The 23120-nt window shown below is 57.4% G+C and overlaps 1 protein-coding gene across 2 annotated transcripts in view; it reads left to right on the forward strand.

Moving 5' to 3' along the window:
- The first annotated feature begins 294 nt into the window (after window positions 1-294).
- LOC101628840 (PR domain zinc finger protein 2) overlaps window positions 295-23120 on the forward strand; it is a 27326-nt gene continuing 4500 nt past the window's right edge. The window contains exons 1-3 of one of the 2 annotated variants that reach the window (XM_012722377.1): window positions 297-401; window positions 4468-8860; window positions 11871-13342. In XM_012722377.1, the coding sequence (XP_012577831.1) occupies window positions 383-401; window positions 4468-8860; window positions 11871-11883 (4425 nt within the window). In that variant the 5' untranslated portion in view covers window positions 297-382 and the 3' untranslated portion in view covers window positions 11884-13342. Of the gene's footprint in view, window positions 402-4467; window positions 8861-11870; window positions 13343-23120 lie in introns of those variants that run through there. The other variant, XM_004679335.2, reaches the window with a different exon arrangement.

A 23120-nucleotide genomic window follows, 5' to 3' on the forward strand; every position in this document is an offset into this window, starting at 1 on the left:
TTGACATCAATATTGTTAACTTTTCTAGAATGTATTATCAGTGCTTTTGATGGTTATTCCAGCTGTGAGAGCACTGAATGCCCAAGAGTCTGAAAAAACACGGGCTTTGTGGGTTCTTGTTTTCTCTAACATCACTTAAAAATATTCGTGTCTTCATCATCCCTTCAGGAATCCGAAGTGATAATTGCCTAGAAATACACAGCTTGGGTTAGCAATTCTCTCCTTCAGGACTTTTGGATGATAGTGAAGTGAATGAGTAGATGGATGAATACGTATATATTATGTTTCAGGGAAGAAAAAATCCCAGGAAAATAAAAACAAAGGAAACAAAACCGAAGATTCACAACTGAAGACAAGTGAGCCAAACTCCACTTCTGCAAATATGAGAGATTCTGCGGAAGGTGAGCTGGGCAAGGGCCTTGTGACTACTCCGAGTCACCACTCGCTTAGGCCTCGGGCCTCCTTGGGGTGCCCCCGGGAGTCATGGTAGGGTAGATGCAGGTGGCTGCCTCAGTTAGCACAGCCGGCTGGGCCCTCCCCACAGCCCTCCTCAATTTCAAAAAAAAGAAAAGAATATATTTCTTCTTTGTTAAAGATGATGTTATCTCCTGGTTAAGAAAAAATGAGGCATACTATATGATCACATAAATAATTTATAAAGTTCAGGATCATCAAAGTCAGATTGACAGGTTGTGAGGAGGCCTCTGGGGTACGGGTTCTGGTCCACTCGTGATCTGTGGGGGCTTATTTGCTTTTCAGACATTTACTTAGGAACGTTCTATCTTTTAAATGCTTAAAATTTATATGCCTTTGTAAAGTATGCACTTTGTGTATGTGTGCTCCTCAATTAAAATGTTACTTGGAAATATCAAATACCTTTGGATTTATATTTCAGAATAAAATGTGTTTGTTTTTAGATTTAAATTCCTATTTTATCTCGCCCTGCACAACCATTACTTTCCTTCCCCTCCCCCACTCCCAGCCCCCTCACTCCATCCCCACACACACAGCTTTCTTTACAGTGTTTTCTGAGGATCCCTTTGCTGGGTGTCTCCTCAGGCGAGAAGTCCCAGAGAGACATGGCTGTAAAGGGCATCAGAAAGCAGATTGAGACTTGCCGTTAGACATGCAGGCTGTGTGTTCCATTTTGTTCTGTGGCACTTTACACAGAGACCTACACTTGCTCAAGGCTCAAGCGGTATCCCAGTGGCCCAGATAGGCCCAGAGAGTTTCAAAATAGAGACTTGTGACTCAAGAAATATTTGTAAGGGGGAAAACCCAACAAAATATCTTGCGTCTTTTAAACCAGTTCTCTTGGTGCTGCTTGTGGTGACGGCATTCATGTGCAGCAGATATGTGGGCCTTTCAGAAGCCAAGAACTCTTGTAAAATTCAGTCCTGTCTGCTGACAGCAGATTTGCTAAGTCAGGCGTGTTTCACCAGCAGCAGCAGAGATGCCGAAGAGCCTTGCTGCCTGCGCTGGCAGCATTTAGAAAGAACTGGCTACCGCGGCTCCCTGTCCTGTCCCCTTGGTGACCGGGGCAGTTGGTGCTGTGTTGTCCCCCACAGCCTTTACCTGCACTGGCCGCCCCTCCAGGTTCTTCGCCGTGCCCCCCAGGCCTTCCTTATGTTAAGAGCTCACCAGGTGGGAGGCACAGTTGCATGTGGATCTTTCTAGTTCATGCAGTAGAGTGGTACGTTTTGGTCCTATTTGGACAGTTTTTGACATCTGGAACTGTCTACAGTCACAGGCAAAGACATGGCTGGCCCCCTCCTCCCCATTAAAAGGAGCCACAGATTTTGACCAGCAAATGAAATCTGTAAAGAGAATTAAGAGCCACAGTGATGTTATTTTCAATTCTCTCTTGACTCGAACATATTGGGTCTTTGTTAAAGATGTATTTGAAAAGAAAGTTAGCACTAGTTTGAAGGACGTCACCCCAAGTAACTGGTTTCCCAGTTGGTAGAGTAGCCTTGGAGTTTATGAACCTCATGTAGGGTAAAGGAGACTGGTTTCTCTCTAGACAGCAGCCTCATTTCTGATAATGTGGGCGATGAGTGGAAGACAGACGGGACTTCCTCAGAATGGCAGGTGCGCTGTGGCACGGGGCCTTGGGCTTAGGGCGATGCCTTGTGTTTGCAGAGCTTGGGCAAGTGGCCTTTTAACTCTTCTTCTGCCTCCCTGTGTACAGTCACCAGACTGGTCTCTCAGTCTGGCCATGTCTCCCTGCCCCACTGCTGCTTTTCATTTACATCTCTGTGGACAGCCAGCCTCTCCCTCCCAATACTCCTGCCCCGAGCTGGTCTGGGCCTCTTGTCGCGTCTTCCTCTAGCCCCTCAGGCCACACTACAGCCAGGTCTCCCAGATAGCTTTCTCCTGCTTTATAGGCCTTAGTGGATCCTCGTGCACCCAGGTGAGTCTAGACGAGTCTGGGATGTGCTGCCTAGTTTGATTCTCCCTGTTGCGTTTCAACCTTGTGTCCTGGCCTCCAGATGTAGCCTGCACCGCCCTTCCTCTGTGAGGCCTTCCCTGATGACCTGTACGCTCCTGCCTGTGCCCCTCTGCGCTCCCATAGCAGAACCCATCACTGTCTTGCTTGCACATGTTGCCCCGAAGCAGCACGAGGCTAAGGAACTTGACAGCGCTGTTTGTGCTCCTGGCTTTTTGCCGGGTGTGGCGGGCACGGGGGGCAGGGGTAGTCAGCACTCTGCCTCTCCTGCAGCGGTTCCCCGCTGCCTTGAGGAGTGTGCAGGGAAGGCCTGGCTCACCGGGCCAGTGTTGAGTGGGCGGTGCCTCTCTCGCCCGGAGCCCCTGCCATCTCTGTGCTTCCTCCTGCCCTGACCCCATGTCCCTGCTTTCCTTAGAGTGAAACTGGCTTCCCTGTCTCTCTCCTGTTCCCTTTGGCACTCACTCAGATTGTCATCAGCTCCCTTGGTAAATGGGGTGTTCAGTTCTGGGGCCTCATCTTCTCAGCATGTCCACTAGAGTTGTCCTCGCTTAGGTAGCGTGGGGGCAGCCACTCCCAGGGCCCTGCACAAGCCTCAGAGGCTTCTGAGCACTGGCGTGGTCTGCGGTCTCCCTGCTGTCCGTCTGCGTCTGCTCTGGCATTCCCTCCTCCTAGCTGGCTCCCTCCCCTGGGTATTTGCATGACTTATCTTTGGGTCTTTGCTTCACTGTCTCGCTCAGGCGAGTTTCTCTGGTCCCAGGCTATAATGCCACCACTCAGCTGAGGCCGTGTCCCCTTCTTGGCTCAGTTTCACTGGGGAACTTGAGTCTGTACTTGGCTATCGTGAGTACCTCAAACCTCAGCACATTCAGGGAAAATGCCTACACCGGCCTGGGCACATTTCCCAAACTCAGTCCCCCACAGGCCAGGCAGCAGGGTCACGGTAGTTGCTCTGAAACCCCCCTGACCGTAGCCGGCCAGTTTCACCTCTGAGACATGCCCATTCTCCCCCCTCCCCTACCACCCTCCTCTCTACCTGCCCTTCTAGGGGATGCAGGGTGCCCCTCTGTTTCCTCCCAGCCGCCACCTGTCCACTTAGAGTTTTGTATCTTCCTCAGAGCAGCTGTGATTCTCTTGACTGTAAGTAGGTCATAACCAGTTTCTCTTAGAATTTTCAGTAGTTCCATCTTTCACTCAGAGCAAAGGCAGTAGCCTAAGGTTCTGTAACAGTTGGCTTCTGGCTTTCTGATCTCATTCCTGTCTCCACCTCCCCCCCTCCCCCGTGACCCCATCCTCCTCCCCCCTCCAGGCTTCCCAACTCCTGTGCTTTTCCTTGAACACATCTAGCGTGCTCTTACAGCGTTCCCTCCTCCTGGCTGGCTCCCTCCCTGGGTATTTGCCTGACTTATCTTTGGGTCTTTGCCACTGTCGCCGGCAACGCTTCCCTGACCACATGGCCACATGCTGGAGCTTGGCTGGGCTTGTCTGAGGTGTACACTTCAGATCTTACTTGATAAAATTCGGATTACCGGCTTCTGGAAGGTGTTCTGGCTTCTTCTGCATACTTAGTTTCAGGAAGCAGAGTCACTCTATTCCAACAGGCCACTCTGACCCTGACCTGCGGCGCGCTTAGCAGAGTTCTCGCTGCAGCCGAGTCACATGAGCTGGAATTCACGGCCAGCTTCTCGAGCTTCAGTGCCTGCTGCTCCAGCTCAGTCCCAGGCACCACCCTCTGCAAACAAGTCCATTGATACACGCGTGCCCCCCACACCAGAAAGGGAAAGGGGGGCAGTGTGCGGCTTGCTTTGTGCCTTGTGTGCTCACTGCCAGCATGATGCCTGCGCTGTAGCCGGTGCCCCGTGATCGCTCTTGAGGGAGTGAGGGACTGATGTGGATTCATGTCCGTACTTTATGAAGGAGAAGGTAGAGTCACTGTTGCTCATACTCTTAGACACGAGCCTTGGTCTCGCTGTGACAGGTGTCAGCCTCACCGCTGTGCTCTCTGCTTCCTGTGCTTCCAGGTCCTAAAGACGAGGACGAGAAGCCTGCAGCGGCTGCTGCTGAGCAGACAGCAGCCCCGCAGGAGGCGGCGGGCCAGGATGTGCGTCCAGAACTGGTGATGCCTACCCACCCCTGTGAGCCTCCAGCGGAACCAGATGAGAAGCGTGAAGCCACAAACTGTGAGACCCATGATTTGGAGGAAGAAGAGGAGGACGAGGAGGAGGACGACGACGAGGAGGAGTTGGAAGAAGAGGGGGAAGATGAAGCTGACACGCCAAACGACAGCTCTGTGAAAGAGCCAGAGATACGGTGTGATGAGAAACTAGAAGACTTATTAGAAGAACCAAAAAATGTGCCAGAGGAAGCCCTTGAAGACTCTGTAGACACAGCACCTGTTGTGACAACTCCCACAACAAAAGAAGAGGCCAATGGCGACGTCTGTGAGACACTCATGTTTCCGTGCCAGCACTGTGAGCGCAAGTTCACCACCAAGCAGGGGCTGGAGCGCCACGTGCACATCCACATGCCCACCGTCAACCACGCCTTCAAGTGCAAGTACTGCGGGAAGGCCTTTGGCACGCAGATCAACCGACGCAGGCACGAGCGGCGGCACGAGGCGGGGCTGAAGCGCAAGCCCAGCCTGGCCCTGCCGTCCCCGGAGGACCCGGCGGACGGCCCCGTGTCTGGGGACAGCACCGCCCCCAAGGCCGACTCCAGCCCTCCCAGTCTTGGGCAAGACTGCCTGGTCTTGAATTCAGAGAAAGCTTCCCAAGAAGCAGTCAATTCTGTTGTGGAAGAGAACGGAGAAGTGAAAGAGCTCCATCCGTGCAAGTACTGTAAAAAGGTGTTCGGGACTCACACGAACATGAGGCGGCACCAGCGTCGTGTTCACGAGCGCCACCTGATCCCCAAAGGCGTGCGGCGAAAAGGAGGCCTGGAAGAGCCGCAGCCCCCCGCAGAGCAGGCCCAGCCCGCGCAGAACGCCTACGTGCCCAGCACAGAGCCGGAGGAGGAGGGGGAGGCCGACGACGTGTACATCATGGATATTTCTAGCAATATCTCCGAAAACTTGAATTACTACATCGACGGTAAAATCCAGCCCAGCAGCAGCACCAGTAACTGCGATGTCATTGAGATGGAGGCCAGCTCCGCGGACCTGTACGGCATCAACTGCCTGCTTGCTCCGGTGACGGTGGCGATAACGCAGAATCTAAAGGCCCCTCAGGTCCCTACAGCAGACGACCCTCCAAAAGAACCTTCCAGCAGCACAAACCCTGAGTCCAAGAAACGGAGAACTGCCAGTCCTCCTGCGTTACCCCAAATCAAAGCTGAGGCAGAGTCAGATCCGGCAGGGGCGCCCTCGTGCTCCTTGAGCCTGCCCCTGAGCATCTCCGCCTTGGAGGTGGTGTCTGTGCACAAGGAGAAAAGTGTGCATTTGTCATCGAAGCTCAAGCAACTTCTGCAGACGCAGGACAAGCTGACTCCTCCCGCGGGGATCTCGGCGACAGAGGTACCCAAGTTGGGCCCCGTGTGTGTGTCCGCACCCGCCTCCATGCTGCCTGTCACTTCCAGCAGGTTCAAGCGGCGGACCAGCTCTCCCCCCAGCTCTCCCCAGCACAGCCCTGCCCTTCGAGACTTTGGGAAGCAAAGCGATGGAAAAGCAGTGTGGACTGACGCAGCGCTGAACTCCAAAAAACCCAAGTTAGAAAGTCATAGCAGCTCACCAGTGTGGAGTTTGTCTGGGAGAGAAGACTCGAGAGAAACTGTGAGTCCGCCCTGCTTCGATGACTTTAAAGTCTCCAAAGAGTGGGCAGGCGGGCCTACTTTTAGCAATGTGTGCAACCAGCAGCCTCTGGATTTATCCAGCGGGGTGAAGCAGAAGGCTGAGGGCACAGGCAAGACGCCGGCCCAGTGGGAATCCGCGCTGGATCTCAGTGTGCACAGAAAGCCTGGTGGTGACTCTGAAGGTAAAGAGGTCAAAGAAAATCATCTGATGCAGCCAGCCTGCAGTGCCGTCAAGAAAAAGAAGCCGACCACCTGCATGCTGCAGAAGGTTCTTCTCAATGAATACAACGGCATCGATTTACCTGCAGAAAACTCTCCAGATGTGCCCCGGAGCCCGAGTCCTTGTAAATCCCCAGGTCCCCAGCCGGATCCTGAGCGTGGGCCCGACTCTGGCTTACCTGCCGCAGCAGTCGAGTCCCCACCTGATGCTTCGCCTTCCTCCCCCACGCTCCAGACGCCTTCCCTCCCTTCTGGGCAGCTGCCTCCTCTCTTGACCCCCACAAATCCCTCCTCGCCCCCGCCCTGCCCTCCTGTGTTAACTGTTGCCACGCCCCCTCCTCCTCTCCTTCCTACTGTACCTCCCCCTGCCCCCAGTTCCAGTGCGTCTCCTCGCCCGTGCCCCTCTCCTCTCTCAAATGCCGCCGCACCGTCCCCACTGCCGATCCTGTCCCCCACAGTGTCCCCCTCCCCGTCGCCCATTCCTTCTGTGGAGCCCCTCGCCTCTGCTGGTTCCCCCGGGCCACCCACGCTTTCCTCTTCCTCTTCCTCCTCCTCCTCCTTCTCGCCTTCCTCCTCCTCCTCCTCCCCTTCACCCCCTCCTCTCTCAGCAGTGTCCTCTGTGGTTTCGTCGGGGGATAATCTGGAAGCTTCTCTCCCCGTGATAGCTTTCAAGCAGGAGGATTTAGAGAGCGAAGATCTGAAGCCCCGGGAAGAAGGCCAGGCTGTCATCGAGCAGGACCTCGGTCAGGAGACGTTCAACAAGAACTTTGTCTGCAATGTCTGTGAATCACCTTTTCTTTCCATTAAAGATCTAACCAAACATTTATCTGTTCATGCAGAAGAATGGCCCTTCAAATGTGAATTTTGTGTGCAGCTTTTTAAGGCTAAGACTGCTTTATCCGAACATCGCTTTTTACTTCATGGCGTTGGGAATATCTTTGTGTGTTCAGTTTGTAAAAAAGAATTTGCTTTTCTGTGCAATTTGCAGCAGCACCAGCGCGATCTGCACCCAGACAAAGTGTGCACACATCATGAGTTTGAAAGCGGCACCTTGCGGCCCCAGAACTTCACCGACCCCAGCAAGGCGCACGCAGAGCATGCGCAGAGCCTGCCCGGGGAGCCTCTGGAAACCTCCAAGGAAGAAGAGGAGCTCAACGACTCCTCCGAAGAGCTCTACACCACCATAAAAATCATGGCCTCCGGAGTGAAGACAAAGGATCCCGATGTTCGGCTGGGCCTCAACCAGCATTACCCGAGCTTTAAACCACCTCCCTTTCAGTACCACCACCGAAACCCCATGGGCATCGGCGTGACGGCCACAAACTTCACCACCCACAACATCCCACAGACCTTCACCACTGCCATTCGCTGCACCAAGTGTGGGAAAGGCGTGGACAACATGCCGGAGCTGCACAAGCACATCCTGGCCTGCGCGTCCGCCAGCGACAAGAAGCGGTACACCCCCAAGAAGAACCCGGTGCCGCTGAAGCAGACGGTGCAGCCCCGAAACGGGGTGGTGGTCCTGGAGACCGCCGGGAAAAACGCCTTCCGACGCATGGGGCAGCCCAAACGACTGAACTTCAGCGTGGAGCTCAGCAAGATGTCGTCGAACAAGCTCAAGCTTAATGCGCTGAAAAAAAAAAATCAGCTTGTCCAGAAGGCGATCCTTCAGAAAAACAAGGCTGCCAGGCAGAAGGCCGACTTCAGGGCGGCGGCCGCGGCCTCGCACGTCTGCCCCTACTGCAGCAGAGAGTTCACCTACATCGGCAGCCTGAACAAGCACGCTGCCTTCAGCTGCCCCAAGAAGCCCCTTTCTCCTTCCAAAAAAAAGGGGTCTCATTCATCCAAGAAGGGTGGACATGCCTCCCCTGCGAGTGCTGACAGAAACGGCAGCGGCGGCAGCAGCAGCAGCAGCCGCCGCCGGACCGCGGACGCGGAGATCAAAATGCAGAGCACACAGGCGCCGCTGGGCAAGACTCGGGCCCGCAGCTCCGGGCCTGCGCCCGCCCCGCTGCCCACCTCGGCCTTCAGGTCCAAGCAGAATGTTAAATTTGCCGCTTCGGTAAAGGCCAAAAAGCCAAGCTCCTCCTTAAGGAACTCGAGCCCAATCAGAATGGCCAAAATAACGCACGTCGAGGGGAAGAAGCCCAAAGCTGTGGCCAAGAACCACTCTGCTCAGCTCTCGAACAAGACGTCCCGGAGCCTGCACGTGAGGGTGCAGAAGAGCAAGGCTGTCTTACAGAGCAAGTCTGCCTTGGCCAGCAAGAAAAGAACAGACCGGTTCAATGTAAAATCTAGAGAGCGGAGCGGGGGGCCCATCACCCGCAGCCTGCAGCTGGCCGCTGCTGCCGACCCGGGCGAGAGCAGGCGGGAGGACGGCGGTGGCAGGCAGGAGCTGAAGGACTTCAGGTAAGCGCCGCCTCCAGGGCCCAGGCGTTCAGAGCTCAAGAGCTGGGGGGCGGGGAGCAGCGGGGAGAAGGAGGCGGCAGAAGGCGGTGCCCATCACTTGGCTCTTCTCCCCTCTCCCTGTGTGGTGTTGGCCTAAGCAGTGACTGGAGGAAATGGCTGTTGCTTGAGGGGTAGGCCCGAGGAAGGGGCCTGGCTTTGGTTGCTGTAACGATGAACGCTCAGCTTCTGTGTCAGACCCAGGACTCACCACGTGGCACCGTTTCTGTGCGTAGGGCCAGTTGTGAATTGAATTTGAAACCATGGAAGAGCTCTCAAAAGTACCCACTTACGAAAAGATGAAATTCACTCAGACTTCCTTCATCCTCATGGCACTCGTCCCATTTCTGGATCACAGGTCATTTCTTCCACTAAGACCATCCCCGAGCTCATTAAACCCATACTGCACTCCAGTTGGCTCCGTGACCTGAGCACAGGTTAGAAGGGACTGAGCATACAGTGTTCTCCTGCCTTCGTCAGGACACTCGCCTCACTGGTTGAAACAAAACCAGACGCCATATTCCCTTTAAATGCCTTGCGCCCACCCTCCCGTCTCAGCGGTGGGATGACGAGCCAGTTGGGGGGGGGGGGAGCCCTGTGGCCAGGGCGGGTCGGCCTCTCCTGCCAGTGCCTTTGGTTCCCAGCAGTGAGAGAAGAGTTGGTCTCAGACGTGAGGTGCTGTTGCGCTGTGGTCGATGTTCTCCCTAGGGGAGGAACTTTTGTGACAGACGCGCCCTTGGCTAGCGGAAGAAGCCCTCCCGGGACTCCTCAGGCTTCCTCAGTCCTTTCAGTGGTCAGAGTTGCTGTGCGCTCTGGGGTTCCTGCTGGTTCCTGGGCAACGCCTGCTGGCCTCACCTGTGGAGCTAGTCATCAGCTAGAACTCCTGCTAACGATTTATGATCTGGGCTTTTGGGAGTAAGCGGCCTGTTCCAGGGCTTTCTTGGCAATAACTTTCTGTGTCTGGAGCTCTTTGGTGTTTGAAGCAAAGCGAGTCAGAGTCCACGTGCCCGGGAAGACCTTTAGCCCTGACGGGGACAAGGTAGCTTCTTGGTACCGGGGCCTCCAGTCAGCCCCAGAGCGCGATGAGAGGAAAGCCCCGAGCCAAGGCTGACGAGTAATGTGCTGGGGGAATAATTTGTAAATGTCCTTGGTAACAGTTGCTGTAGCTCTTGTCAGGTCTGGTCTGGGCTGTGGCATCCGCATGTGTAGCTTCTGGAAGCCTCTTCTCCCTGGTGAGCAGCAGTGGCTGCGTGTCAGCTGTGGCCCCGATGTTCCTGTGCGTGCCCACGGTGGCCGGGCAGCTAGATTGGGGCCTTTTCCAGTTGCTTCTCACTTAAAGAATCGGGTGTCAGTGTCTCACGGGCTGTTCAATGCCTCTACCCACCCCGCTCATCGCAAACATCTGCCGGGCAGTGGTGCTCCAGGATGGACTCTGTGTGTCCTCTCGTCTCCCATAATGTCTGAAAGAATCGCTCACTGTGTTCTGGGTCCCATGAACACAGTTTAAGGTTAAAGTTGGTATAAAAAGTTAAAAGTACTTTTATAAGAGCAAAGCTCTGAATGACATTTATGAAGTCCGTGCAGTTAGCCTCGTACTCACCCAGTGCTTTTGATGACGCAAAGGACCAGTGTGCCTAATGAAATCATCTCTTGTCTTTGTTCTGGTTCATTTTAATTACCTGGCTTTGTGTGATGGTGAGCCGTGTTACTTTGCTGAATGAAATTTGGCACCAGAGGAAGCAGGAGAGTCAGGCAAGCAGGCCTTGGAGGTGGTGGGCTGGGGACACCCCTGAGGGAAGTGTGTGTCACACAGGGTCGCCTGTAAGTGACCTCGACCTTGTGGAGTGTGTTCATATATTGAAAGCCGAACGTTCAGTGAAGCATGATGTTTGGAGGCCCTAGGCCCGAGAACAGCCATTTCTTCAGAGCTCGTGGCTTTCTCAGCACCATCTAAGGAATCGGGTGTGTGGAGCCAGGAGGCTTGAGCTCAGTGTCTGCCCCCAGCACGCGTTGGAGCAGGGGCTCGCCTCAGAGCACGCTAGCTGGCTGCTGCTGCTGGCGTTACTCGGGGGTGACTTCTGGTGCGAGTCTTCCACTCTTGGTGTGTGACCTCACAGTCCCCGCGTGTTCTCGGGACCAGCAGCGCCTCTGCTGTGTCTCTGTACCACACCATGATGAGGAGCTTGTCCCGACACTCAGACGCTGAATGCCAGTGGGGACGCCACAGGATTCCCAGTACACGGCCAGCGTGTGGGTGATATCAGAGTTTCCCTTGGGCACTCAGGGCTCAGTAGAATTGGCTGGTGGGGCATTTGCTGGAGCATGCACCCCGGTGCCAGATAGGGTAGAAGGAGTGCGCCCTCCTGCCTCTTTCTCAGAGGCACCCTCCACACACACACACACACACACACACACACACTCACTCACTCCCTGCCTGCCCCGGGCCCTGCTGTGTGCTCAGCCCAGGGCCTGGGGTGGCGGAGCCTGGCTGCAGTCTGCGGGGCTGAGTGGAGGCTGTGGCGAGAGCTCGTGGCCTGGGCCGGGGCGGGAAGTACCGCTCTCCACTCCCTTTGAGCACGCTGGCTCCTAAACCCCAGCCTGTTTTTACTTCCTTCAGTGCCTCCGTTCACATGCTTTAAGGTGGGCTTGGCTGGTTTTTTCCCACTGCTGCAGTCCCACAGTCAAAAACCTTAAAGATGAAGAAGCAACATGCAATTCCAGACTGAGTTTTCCCATTTCTATGAATTGATCTAAAAAAAAAGATGCTGGCTGCCCCTTCTCCTGTCCTGCCGCGTGCCGCCAGTGATGCCACGCCCCAGGTCGGGCAGGGGCCCTCCATGTGCGGGCCTCCCCGTCATTCCGTTGCTGTCTCCGTGACATTTGTCTTCTGGTCTGCTCACCTTTTCGTTCACATGGTCAGTTCATGTAAAGTTGTGTTATGTTGTCATTTATCTTCAGTTTTCTTATTTTCTAGGAACTTCCTGTAGAAAAGCCCCCAAACAAAACAACCCTTAATTGACTAAACACAGGTCTTGCATGCTCGGCTTAGGATAAGCACTACGGCCAAGGACTCGCGTCTGCCACGCTTGCAGGACCGGTCGAAGCTGACTCAGAGCCCTAACCCAGCCGCTTGCCGGTGAGGGCCGGGGCCGGGCTCCCAGGACCCAGCTCCGCAGAGGAGGGCGCTGGCTGGTCGTCACGGCGCCGGCGACTCAGACCCGAGTGTGGCCTTTGTTTTTGGCGCTGGCAGAGAGAGGAATGATCGGAACTTAACCTTGCAAAGCAAGTTCTGTTTTATCCGTAGCTTGTTGTAGATTTCAGGGATGACAAATTTTGATGCACTCATTTTAAAATGTTTGGGTCACACACCAGCTCTTGATGCCTTTCTTTTAAATGAATTGTAGACAGAGAGAGGCGTGTAGCTCCTCTCGCCGCCCGTTTTGTTTTTATCACAAGCAGATGGCCGGCATAATGGAGCGGAAGCCATTATGCGTGTGACGCCGCCTCCAGGGCCATGTTACCAGTGTCCGAGCGGACGCCGTCCTCCGGGTCATGGTCTGGCACTGACGCGTGACCCCCTGACACTGAGGCCGTAGCAGTCGCCAGTGCCCCGACACCACAGGCCTGGGAGACGTGTGTCCCCGCGTAAGTATAGGCGGGTTCCGTGCCAGCTCGCACAGCAGCCCCCCCAGAGAGCCGCAGACTGACTTCTCGAGCGGAGAGGCGGCATGGGGCGGCATCGCTCCGCGCATTCTGTGCCTCCCCCAGTCAGTGGCTGAGTTGGTGGAAAACAGCTAGGCTTATTCATGTTTTTTTGTTTTTTGTTTCTTTCTTTCTTTTTTTTTTTTTCTGTTGTTGTTGTTGTTCTCAACTTTAAAAGTAATCTACCTCTTACAATGTGTAGCTGAATACTTGTTTGGTGAATTTGTGCCACTTTAACCTTTCACTATCATTCCCATTTTGTTACATTTCTGTTATGGGGACTTTATGTTGGAATATTGTACAAAGCATTTGTAGCAGTTTAAAAATAAAATATTTAAAATTATTTAAATTGTTTTGGACGCTTCAATTGTATTGTATGTGATTTACATCTTACATTTTGTTTGAGTTGTTAATCTGGAGAGTGTTCTTGTATTGAAGTTTGCTGTTAGTTATTTTATTGTTTCTTGTTGGAGAGTGATATAAAAGACTATTCTAATGAAAACATTAAAATTTACAATTTGACATACAAAAGGGGTTGTGCGTTGATTTTAACCACCGTAGCCGTGAGAGAGGGCGAGATGGGCTGTGGCTGCTGCCTGCTGCCTTGCCGGCCCCTGGAGCCTGAAGTAGTCCTTGGAGCTTGGCAGATGTATGCAGAACATTTTTTGACGCTTTTATTAGCAAGCACTTAATAACTAGGAGAAATTCAAATGATACATTTTATATAATTGTAACCAATAAAAAGACTTTGTAAACCCTTGTGGAAGGACTGCATTTTGTACAGCTTGGGAGTAGAGAGCCCCCCCCACCCCCCCACCCCGCCCCCTGCCTGCCTCTGCCTGGGCCACCTCAGTCCGCAGCTCAGTTTGGTGTCAGCTGTTTATGCCAGACTGCTGATGAGCCCCCCCCCCCCCCCTGAGGGCACAGGTGCAGCTTCTGTAAGGGAAATAAAGCTTCCCGGGCACTCTCCACCTCCCCACGCTGGCTGCCAGCCTGTTCTGGCCTGGGGACTTGTCTCTGGAGATTCCCCCAAGAATGAAAGAAATGGCAACTTTTGTATTCCGTTCATAGGAACTTGCTGCTGGGGGTTGAGAAATGGTTGACTGTAAGCATCTTAAAGTCTGGCAGGGAAGCCTGGGGCAGATGGTGCAGCTGAAGGCTGCCCAGCCACCTCACACTGCCGACTGGGGTGCAGTCCCTGCGCTGGCAGGCTGGGGCGCTGGCAGGCTGTTTTACAGGCGGTGCTGCACCGAGCAGTGACATGAGTGGGGCTTGGGAAGAAGGGGGTTTCCCCACCCCCTCCATGTCTCCGTGCAGTGCAGCCCTTCGTGCCTCCACACACCTCCAGCCAGCGCCCCCCTTTGCTGTCGGGGAACAGGCCTCCTCTGGTGACTCTGTCTTGGGCGAGTTATTTTACTTTCTGGATCGTAGTCCCCAGTGGGCCGACAGCGGGAATGGATTGGAAGGGCTTTTCCACTTCGAAGGCAGCCCCTGACTCCCCGAGCAGGTCACGGGCAGCGTCCCCCGAAGCCACTTAGCCCCACGTCCCCGGGAAGGAGCCGCCCTACTTCGCCAGGCGCTGCTCCTTGTGGAGTTAAACATCTCACATCTGTTAGGCCAACGAGGTGAGCCGACGTCCGGGTCCCCGGTCCCCTCTTGCTGCAGCTCGCTGGCTGATGGCTAACCCTGCGCTGGACTGCCCTTTCCCTGGGTCGTGGCCAGGTGACGCAAGGCTCGGGGCTCCCAGCACGGCAGCTTTCTGCCTTTCTCCTCGCCGTCCCAGACCTGGCGCGGCTCTGCCCACACGAGGGGAAGAAGCGTCACACTCGAGCGAGTTTCTGAATGACTGCCAACTTCAGCACTACGGCTAAAGTGACTTCTGAACTTGTAGTTTTTTAAACTACATTTGATATTTATCCATGTGAGGTTTTATATCAGCCTCACTTCCGATAGAGGGACTTATGGTCAAAAAACTTTTAAAAGGCCGAGTACCCTTTAAGTGGGCCAGAGCCCACAGTAGGGTGAGTAAAGTCCCTCAAAGACCAGCTGATGGTCGCAGGAAAGGTTTGCCGTTCCTCCCACTTGGGGAGGGGCAGCCACCCATGGCCTCTTCCTCCCTGGTGCAAGCCTGGCTGAGGCTCTGCTCACAAGCACTCTGGTGACTACTCGCTGCTGAGGGCATTTGCACTGTGCTCTGGGCCAGGGGCGACCTGAGAGATGGAGAAGTGGGGGGACCTGTCAGTGAGGCTTGAGGGCACAGACAGCCCCCATGATGCCACACCCCCAGCTCCCAGGCCCCACCGCCACCCTGTCCGTGGGCTCTGTGGGTGGGCCTGGGTCGTGTAGAGCCCTGGGTATCTTCGTGCACACCGAAGATTTTCTACATTTATGTGGCAGAAATAACAGTGCTGCGGATGGCTCAATACTCAAGCGCTTGTCTGTGCTCACTTGGGCCTAGAGGCCTGTGCTCGGCGCAGTTAGTCTCCGTTTCCCAAAGCCTGAGGGTGAGGAGTGCAGGGCCCTGTATTTTTTTGGTTGTTTTTAAGATTTATTTATTCACGCATACAGAAATTGGGTACAGGCAGAGGTGCAGGGGCGGCGAGAGGATTCACCAGAGACAGAGCGGGGAGCAGAACAGGCAGACTGACGAAGTGCACAGCTGAGGGGAGCAGCGGGTGCGCAGGAGAGGTCTGCTGTGCCGTGGGTCAGCTCCAGGGCGGGGATCGAACTCGCACTGCAGCAGCCACGGCTTGGTTTAGCTTCGCGGTGCTGCGCTCCAACCCGCGGCACCACCGGGGAGCTCTGGGCCCTGTATTTTATGGAGAGAAGAGGTGCACAGCCCAGAGGGTAAAGGCACAGCCGGCCTGGCAGTTTCTCTGTTTACCTCCCCGCTGCTAGCTCCTTCCTGGGGCCTTGACCTGCTCCCAGGACTGTGCCTTCCCGATGCCAGATACGGCCTGTGGGTTTAAAGAACAGGAGTATGGTCCACATTAACCGCTAACGGGCCTGGATAAGAAATACTCAGTGTGGAAAGTAAACCTAGCAGCCTGGGTGGTGGGCACCCCACCAGGTAGGCCGCGTCCCTTTGGGGACCCAGACCCTGGTGCTCTTCCCTTCTCTCCTCCCCCTCAGCCCTGTGCTTCCTCCCCTCCCCAGGGAAAGCCGTGTGCAAAAACGTAGCGTGTGTTTGTGCTAAATGACCTTAAAATTGAGTCTCTGGATCCTTACAAATGGGGAGATAGACCTGGGGGTGTCATGCAGGGTGCACAAGCTTACTGGTTTTACAAAAACTTCATTTCCTCCCCAAGCAGAACACAGGCCTTATTCCTTCTCCTTTCAGGACTTTTGTGGCCAACCAACCGGCTGCTGACTAAGGACCACCCCTTTGGAAGGCTCCTCCCCATCACAGGGCTGTGTTCCTCCCCTGCCCAGCCTCCGGGGTCCAGGAGATGCCTTCAGGTTCCTCACTAAGTCTTGCTTCAGGGAAATCACTCCTGAGGTGAAGGTGGATGGAAAGGAACCCCTTAACCGAGGGCTGGGCGCCTTGGCGTCTCCTGTGCGGCTTGTGAGACTTGACCTTGGGCATGAGCCCAACATGTAAGCTGACCCAGCCTGGCCCGCCCACCTCAACAAGACAGAGGGACCCCTTGGTGCCTTATTGGATTCTTCAAGGTTAGGGTTAGAACCTGGGGGTTGGGGGTGGGTGGGTGTAGCTTTTATTTGCCCTCTGGGTGAAGAATCCGACTTGGGGAAGCATCACTGCCTGCATTAAATTGCAGTTGCAGACATTACATTCTGTTACAAGTCATAAAAGGGGGCTTGGGATGATTCCAGTGGGTAGACTGGCGGGACTGCTGGGGCCCCAGGGGTTCCTATCCCACTGCCTCAGAAAGTGACAGAAATTCAGGTGATGTTGCAGAGGGCACACTGATGGGGAGAGCGGCCAAGCTCGCCACGCCTGCTGGAGAGCCAGCCAGCGTCCACCTCAACATTACCCGATAGGTGCTGCCGAGCGTGCAGTGAAGGTCACGCCGGCCACAGACCATTTTCTAGTCCAGGTTTATGTGAAGAAGTCCCTAAGGTAATTTCCATTGCAGTGTTCAGACAGCCGACCGGATGATCTGGAATTCACTTCCATAAAGTCCTTGCAGTAGGTCTCAATCGCAATTTTAAACGCAAACGCCTTGGGGTGGGGGAGCAGGAATTGATGTCACAGGTAAGTTCGCCTCCAGTGGGGCCCAGGCCTCGGTGCAGTTTCGGCGTTTTTTACTGCAAAGGTAGAATTTCAGTGTAAAATGATTTCGTCTTTAGTAATCGTCCAACGTTCAATTTTACATTCTCGGTCAGGGCGGTTTTACTTAAAGCGCGCTGGATCCAGTTTTCCTCGCAGTACTTTCTCCTCTCGCTTGCTTTTTATAATCACGCCGGTCCTTGCCAGCCCAGCTCGGGGCAGGGACGCTGACAGATGGCGTCTGCTTCCAGGCTATTCTTGGACTTGTGAATCGGGCACATTCTCCGCAGTGGGTCCTCGTTCTGTCAGCCATTCAGAAATTGGCATGGTCAATCTGGATCACGGCGGCGCTGAGCTGTGGAGCTGTGTAGTGGACAGACCCTGTCCTGGGGTGGCCGTCACCCCGAGGCAGGTTAGGAGGAGGGAGCTGGGGTCCGCCCTGACCTCATCAGCCTGCCAGGGCTGAGTTCACCCGAAGCCCTCCCACCCCGAGGGAGGTGCTATTCTTTATGGATAAGTTACCACCCATCTGAGCAAGGTGACATCACTTGGCTTGTCCCGCAGCTGGACGCGGGGGGCCCCCAGACCACTCCGTCTGAGCCAGAGCCTCAGAAATAGGTTGGAACCTCCAATTCGTGAGGCTTGAGGGGTTCACGCTGACGTCACTCTCCAGAGGGCTTTGGTCTCGGAGGTCAGCCAGGAGCTCCCGGCTGGCTGCGCCAGGGCTCCCGCGGCCCGTGTGCAGTGGGGGGGCACCTGGGAGCGGGTGCTGCGAGCGCGGCGGGAGCGCTCCCGGGGCGGACTTGAGCCGATGGCCCAGGTGCTCGGTGCCCACGCTGCGGCTCCCCGGGGCTCGCGGCAGACCTAGGAAGGCGAGGCGGGGCGTGGTGCCCAGGCACGGCCGGATGGCGGTGGGCCGGGGGGGCCTTTGGGAAGGCCGCTTAGCAAAGGTGGACAGGAAAAAGGCCCCGTGGAAGTGGACAAGCAGCCGCGTCTGTTCCGCGGAGTGCGCGGTTTCTGCCTTTGGTGAGGGTAGACCGCGAGCCGCTAGAGGCTTTCGGGAGGCCGCACCCCATCCCAGTCTGGCAGAGCAGGTGAGCGGGGCCCTGGAGCCTGGGGCCGTCCTGGCGCCCCGGGCACGCCAGAGTCAGCGCGCGGCACCTGCAGCCCCTGGCTTGCGTGCGCGAGGGGCGCGGGGCGCTGTGGCCTCCTCGCAGGCGCTGTGGTAGAGGACGCCGGCCGCGCGGCTGCTGGCCCTCGCCACGCTCCCTCCCAGTTCTGGTTTTCCGCGCCATGCGTGTCTCCCCACGCCCCCAGAATAAGCACCCCCAGGAGCAGGAGCTTGCTGGGGTTGGCGGCCACATTTCCCGCGTCTGGACTGACCCCCTGGCGCGTTGTAGCTGCTCAGGAAATAGTGTTGACCAGATGGAACACTTGCCCTGCCCCTTCCGTGCGCCAGCGCCACCACTGGGCCGGTTTTTCACCTCTCTGAGGACCAGTGTCGCCGGAGGAGGGATGATGTGGGCACCACGGAGAGGCCTGTGGGAAATGCCGCCCCCGGCTGGCCCTGGCCCGCTCCCAGGCGGCGCTAGGGGCAACAGGCAACCCCGCGCCATCTCATCCCCCCGGGAGCGGGGTTCCGGCGCCCAGAATTCTTTGTTACCAGCCCCCACCCCAGGGCCTTTGCGACCGGGGGTGGGGGCTCAGTCAGGTCTGAGCTGCCCCCTTTGGGTGCCTGCGTCACTTTCCCAATCAAGGTAAGAAGGGGGTGGGGGTCGCATCTCAAAGCCAAATGCCAGTTTCCCAGAGGTTAGGAAGAAACAACCTCATCCGCCCCGCGCACCTGTGACAACGGAACTGAAGCACTCGGAGCGGTTGGCATTGTCAGGCGGTTTCGTAGGAATCACCGCTGAGCCTTCCAGGCTTTCCATCTTGCCGCCCTCCGTCTTTAAAGCAACCCCATAATGTCAAGCTCTGTGCCCCCCGTCATTCTTTAGATGAAAACTGGGAGCCTCCCCGGGAGGGGTCCTGCCCGGTCAGAGCCGACATGCATTGCGGGGTGTCCTGCTACGGGCAGGGAGGCCCCCGAAGAGCTGGTCCTGCTGGGGTCAGCCCGAGCTCTGCATTTCCCAGGTGCCCTCAGAACGGGGAGGTCCGTAGAGCGCCGGGAGCGTTGGGGTGTTCCTTCGGGCCGCTCTCAGGTGGGCCTCACTGCCTTCTGTGCCTGGGGCACGCACAGAGGGCCCCGCTCAAGATAGACTCTGTGTCCATCTTCATTTTAAATTGTTTTCCTCTGCTCGGACACAATCTCTGATACATTTATGGCGTTTCGACTCTGCCTCCGGAGCCCGGGGTCAGGCTGGGTGGTGAGAGCACCCCCTTCACCCCCTCTCGCCTTGAGCTTGGCTGCCCGCACAGGGCTTCTCGGCAGGTTTCCACCACTCGCTAGCTGGGTTGGGAGGAAGCGTGGCGGGCGGGCAGCGGCTGGGTCTGTGTACCTGGGCCCAGGCCGGGGACAGATGTGACAGTGGGTGGGACCCACTTGGCGTGACCCAACCAGGGCGCAGCTCCGAGCTTTTGTCTTCGCGGTCATGACTGTCTCGGGGGCCTGTCCCGCGCGGGCGGGGTGACGTAGCCAGGGAGCCGGCCCAGTCCCCGCTTTCCTGCCCCTCTCCAAGGGCCGGGCCCTTCCCATCGAAAGCCCTCCCTGCAGCAGGCCGAGCGTGACCCGCGATGGCACGGCCCGTCCAGCCCTCAGATCTGCTTCTTGTAAAAAGCCTTGTAAAGGCCCTGTGTGAGCAGATCTGTAACACGCAGCGCAGAGAAAGGCCGGGAGGGAGCCGAGGCCCTGCCCCAGCCTGGTGCCCGTTCACAGCGCCCCAGACCCTCTCGTGTCAAACTCTGAGACTCAGGCGCACCAAGAGGACAGCAGAGATCCGATCGGGGGTGGGGTGGGGGGTGGTGACAGCGCCCACTGCCCCAGGGACAGGATGACCTCACCTCTCTGGAAATCCTCTCTCGGCCCACGGTGCGGCCTTGCCCGCCGCCTCGCCCCACGCACTGAAGCAAAGGGACCGAAGGCTGGCAGGGACCCTGCCCCCCCCCCCCCCCCCCCCGTGTGAGTAAGCTGCGCCGTGCACCTGCTACACACATCCGCACGGGCGAGGTGCTTCTGCTGCCAGGTCCTGGTGCTCCCACCTGGTGCCAGCCAGTGCTCGTGTCCTCACGTCACGCACGTGCTGGTGCGTCCCTGGGGCTCACGCCCGCGGCAGACCCGGTCTGTGGGGTCACTGCCACGCCCCTCAGGCTGCTGCAGGGTGGGGCTGGGCGTAGCACAAGGACAAGCGGGCTCCCTGCGATGGCCCACGCCCCTGTCCCCAGAGGGAAAACAGCCCATCAGGCCACAGGCTAGGAAATCTGCTGCTGGGAATTTCCATGCAGAGTTTAGATTCCGCGGTTTGTGTGCTCAGGGCTCCCCCGCAGCACCGCAGCACCAGCGGGATTCCTGTGCCTTCCGGGCCTTGCAGGAACTAGTTATCAGCTAAATCCCGGGGACACGCCCGCCCCTGGAGCTGGCGGGCTGTGGGCTGGGAAGGCTCAGGGCTCCTGCCGGGACACGCCGGCGGCTTCATGCCCGGCCCAGTGGGGAGGCAGCTCAGGCTTGAATCCTGGCCTGAATCCTGGCCTGACTTGCCAGCTGTGTGTTCCTGGGCAAGTTGCCTGACCTCTCTGTGCCTACGTTCCTCTCGGGTAAAATGTAGCCCGAAGATCACACTCCCGAATCCGTGTGAAACATCGGGCCCAAGCACTACCAGGTAGTGAGCCCCCCAAAAACAGCTGAGGTAGATGACAGTGCTGCGCATGGCTTGGGGGGGGCAGTCAGTCCCGCCGCCTGGGTCAGGGGAAGCTGGCAGTGCTCAAGGACCCTGAGGAGGGCGTTTGTCCCCTGCCCACCACTGCCTGGGCCTTGGGCTCCCCAGTAGTAGCAGAATGGACCCAAAGTGTGTCCCCGGGGGAGAGATCCTGTTGGAAAGGCACCTTGTGAGCTGTTCCCAGGATCCAGGGGAGCCCGCAGCAGCCAGACCGCCTGGGTCCCAGTCGTCAACTGCTGCGGCTTCTCCCCTCCGTGACTAGACCAACGGCCCCAGCCCGCGCCACGCTGTCGTGTGTTTGAAGACAGCCGGGATGCAGGGCAGGGGTGGGGAGAGGGAGGGCTGTGAGCGGAGGCCTAGCCGTGCCCACGCCCTCTGCGATGTGCCTGGGGCCTGCGGCGCCCCGCCCCGGGCATGCCTGTCCCGGTGCACAGCAAGACTTCGTGCCAGCGGTGCCAGCCAGCCACGCCCGGCTTCCTGAGATGCACGGGCTCAGGTGCCTCAGCTGTGGTGGCCAAGGAGCCCCCTACCCCACTCTTTCCCGCCCCCTCCCCACCCAGGGCAGCTGCCTCTTCTGCTGCTCAGCGTCCTAGGACAGGCAGCAGACAGCAAGCTCCAGAAACCCCCCACCAGGCAGACGGCACACGGCTCCGGGAGTCTCAGTCCCCGGACACCAGGGGCTGCAAGGGGTGAGCGCTTCTTTGCTTTTGCCCAGGGAGGACCTAATCTCCTTAGGTCTTGGACCTGCATCAGCCTTTAAGACACCGACGGCTGATCCTCCCTGGCGCAACGGGCCAGGGCGCAGCACTGCAAGCTGGCCGCAGCCGCTTCAGTGCGAGTTCGATCCCCGCCCCGGAGCTGACCCCACGGCGCGGCAGCCCTCTCCTGTCTCCCTGCTACGCCCCTCAGCAGGGCCTGTCCTGCTGCCCACTCTTGCCAGTGAAGCTCTCACCCCTGAACCTCTGGATTATACCCCAGTTCTGTTAGCATAAAAAAGAGTGGGCACAGCACCCCGCCTGAGTGTCCTTACAGACCTCTGCTCCGTGCAGAGCTTTCCAGGGCCTTCTCTGCCCCCCTGGGGCAGCTGCTGGGCCCCCTTGGTCTTGCTTGTCTTTTCTTCTTGTCTTTTCTCCTGTTCTTAGCCGTTTCCTTTTGCAAGAAGCAGACTCTCGGGACTCACTAAGGGAGGCAGGAGGGGACGGCCTTGGTTTGCCAGGACCAGGGGGCTGAGGGAGAGGCCACGATGGGTGAGCAGAGCCGGGCCTGTCCTGGCCAGCGAGCCCCACGGAGAGGGGACTCAGGATGAAGAGTTGCCCTGAATGGGGGGGAGCCCCAGGTTTTGGGGAGGCCTTGGCAGTAAGGAGACACTTCCGGAAGTGGCTTCTCTGAAGATTGGCTGTTGAGCATCACGGATGGGCACACGGGGGCTGAGCGGCTTGAGCCCCGTTCCAGGCCTACGCGCTCGTGCTGGGGAAATGTCCGAACACTCCCGGTGCAGGTGGGAGGTGGGCGAGACGTGGGTCTGACAGGAGGCAGGCGGGGCGGTCAGTGTTCTTGCTTCAAGGGCACCTGCCCCCAAGGGTCCTTGTCCTGGTCCCTGGGGGCTTCCCGTGACACTTCCTCCCATCATTAGTGTCCCCAGATAAGCAGAGGCCAGTCCATCCCGACTCCTTGCTGGGAGCCCCCGTGTGAATGACCTGACTGGCTGGCCACCATTCAGCATGGCCTCTGGGGTCCCAGCCCCCCCATGTCCATGTCCCCCTCCCCTCCAGCTGCTGGTGGGCGAGGTGGTGTTTCAAGCTTCTGGGTTTGCAGTTCAAGCCAAACAGGTTTGGAGAGCAAATGGCCTCTGGAGACCTCAGAACCTGACAGGGACAGGCGGGTCCTGTGGACACCTGGAGGCCAGACAGGGCCAGCCCGGCCCTGGACTTCCTGGGGCTGGCAGGGAGGAATGTGTGCCACGGCCTGAGCACTGCTTCTCTGCCCGACAGAGGGCTCGTGGCCCCTCTACAGGTCAGTGAGGGACAAGGGCTGCGGCCCCAAGCCCACTGTGTCAGCTGCAGGCACCCCTGTGCCCCCCCAGCCCCAGGGCCCCACTGGAAGGAAGGTCCAGAGGGGAAGGGGCTTCCTGGGGCACCTGCCAGGCAGCAGGAGGGCATGATGGGTTGCTGGGGCTTTGCTCTGGCCTCCTGCAGCCGCCACTGAGGCCCCGCTCCCCGTCCTGACTCCCCCAAGAGGGAGGAGTCCCGGGGACGCCCACTTTAGATGCCAGCCGTTCCCGGAACTGGCAGGAGACCCGTGCCAGGAAGCGGGCCTGGGCCGCCCCGGCCTCCCATCCTCTCAGGTGGTCTCGGCAGCTCCTTACCCGCTGACCCAGGGCGTGTGAGACGCTTGGCTCGCCCTCGGCGCTCCCTCCTGT

Source organism: Condylura cristata, unplaced genomic scaffold (genome assembly GCF_000260355.1).
Source record: "Condylura cristata isolate star-nosed mole 26May11 unplaced genomic scaffold, ConCri1.0 scaffold00008, whole genome shotgun sequence".
NCBI classification, from domain to species: Eukaryota; Metazoa; Chordata; class Mammalia; order Eulipotyphla; family Talpidae; genus Condylura; species Condylura cristata.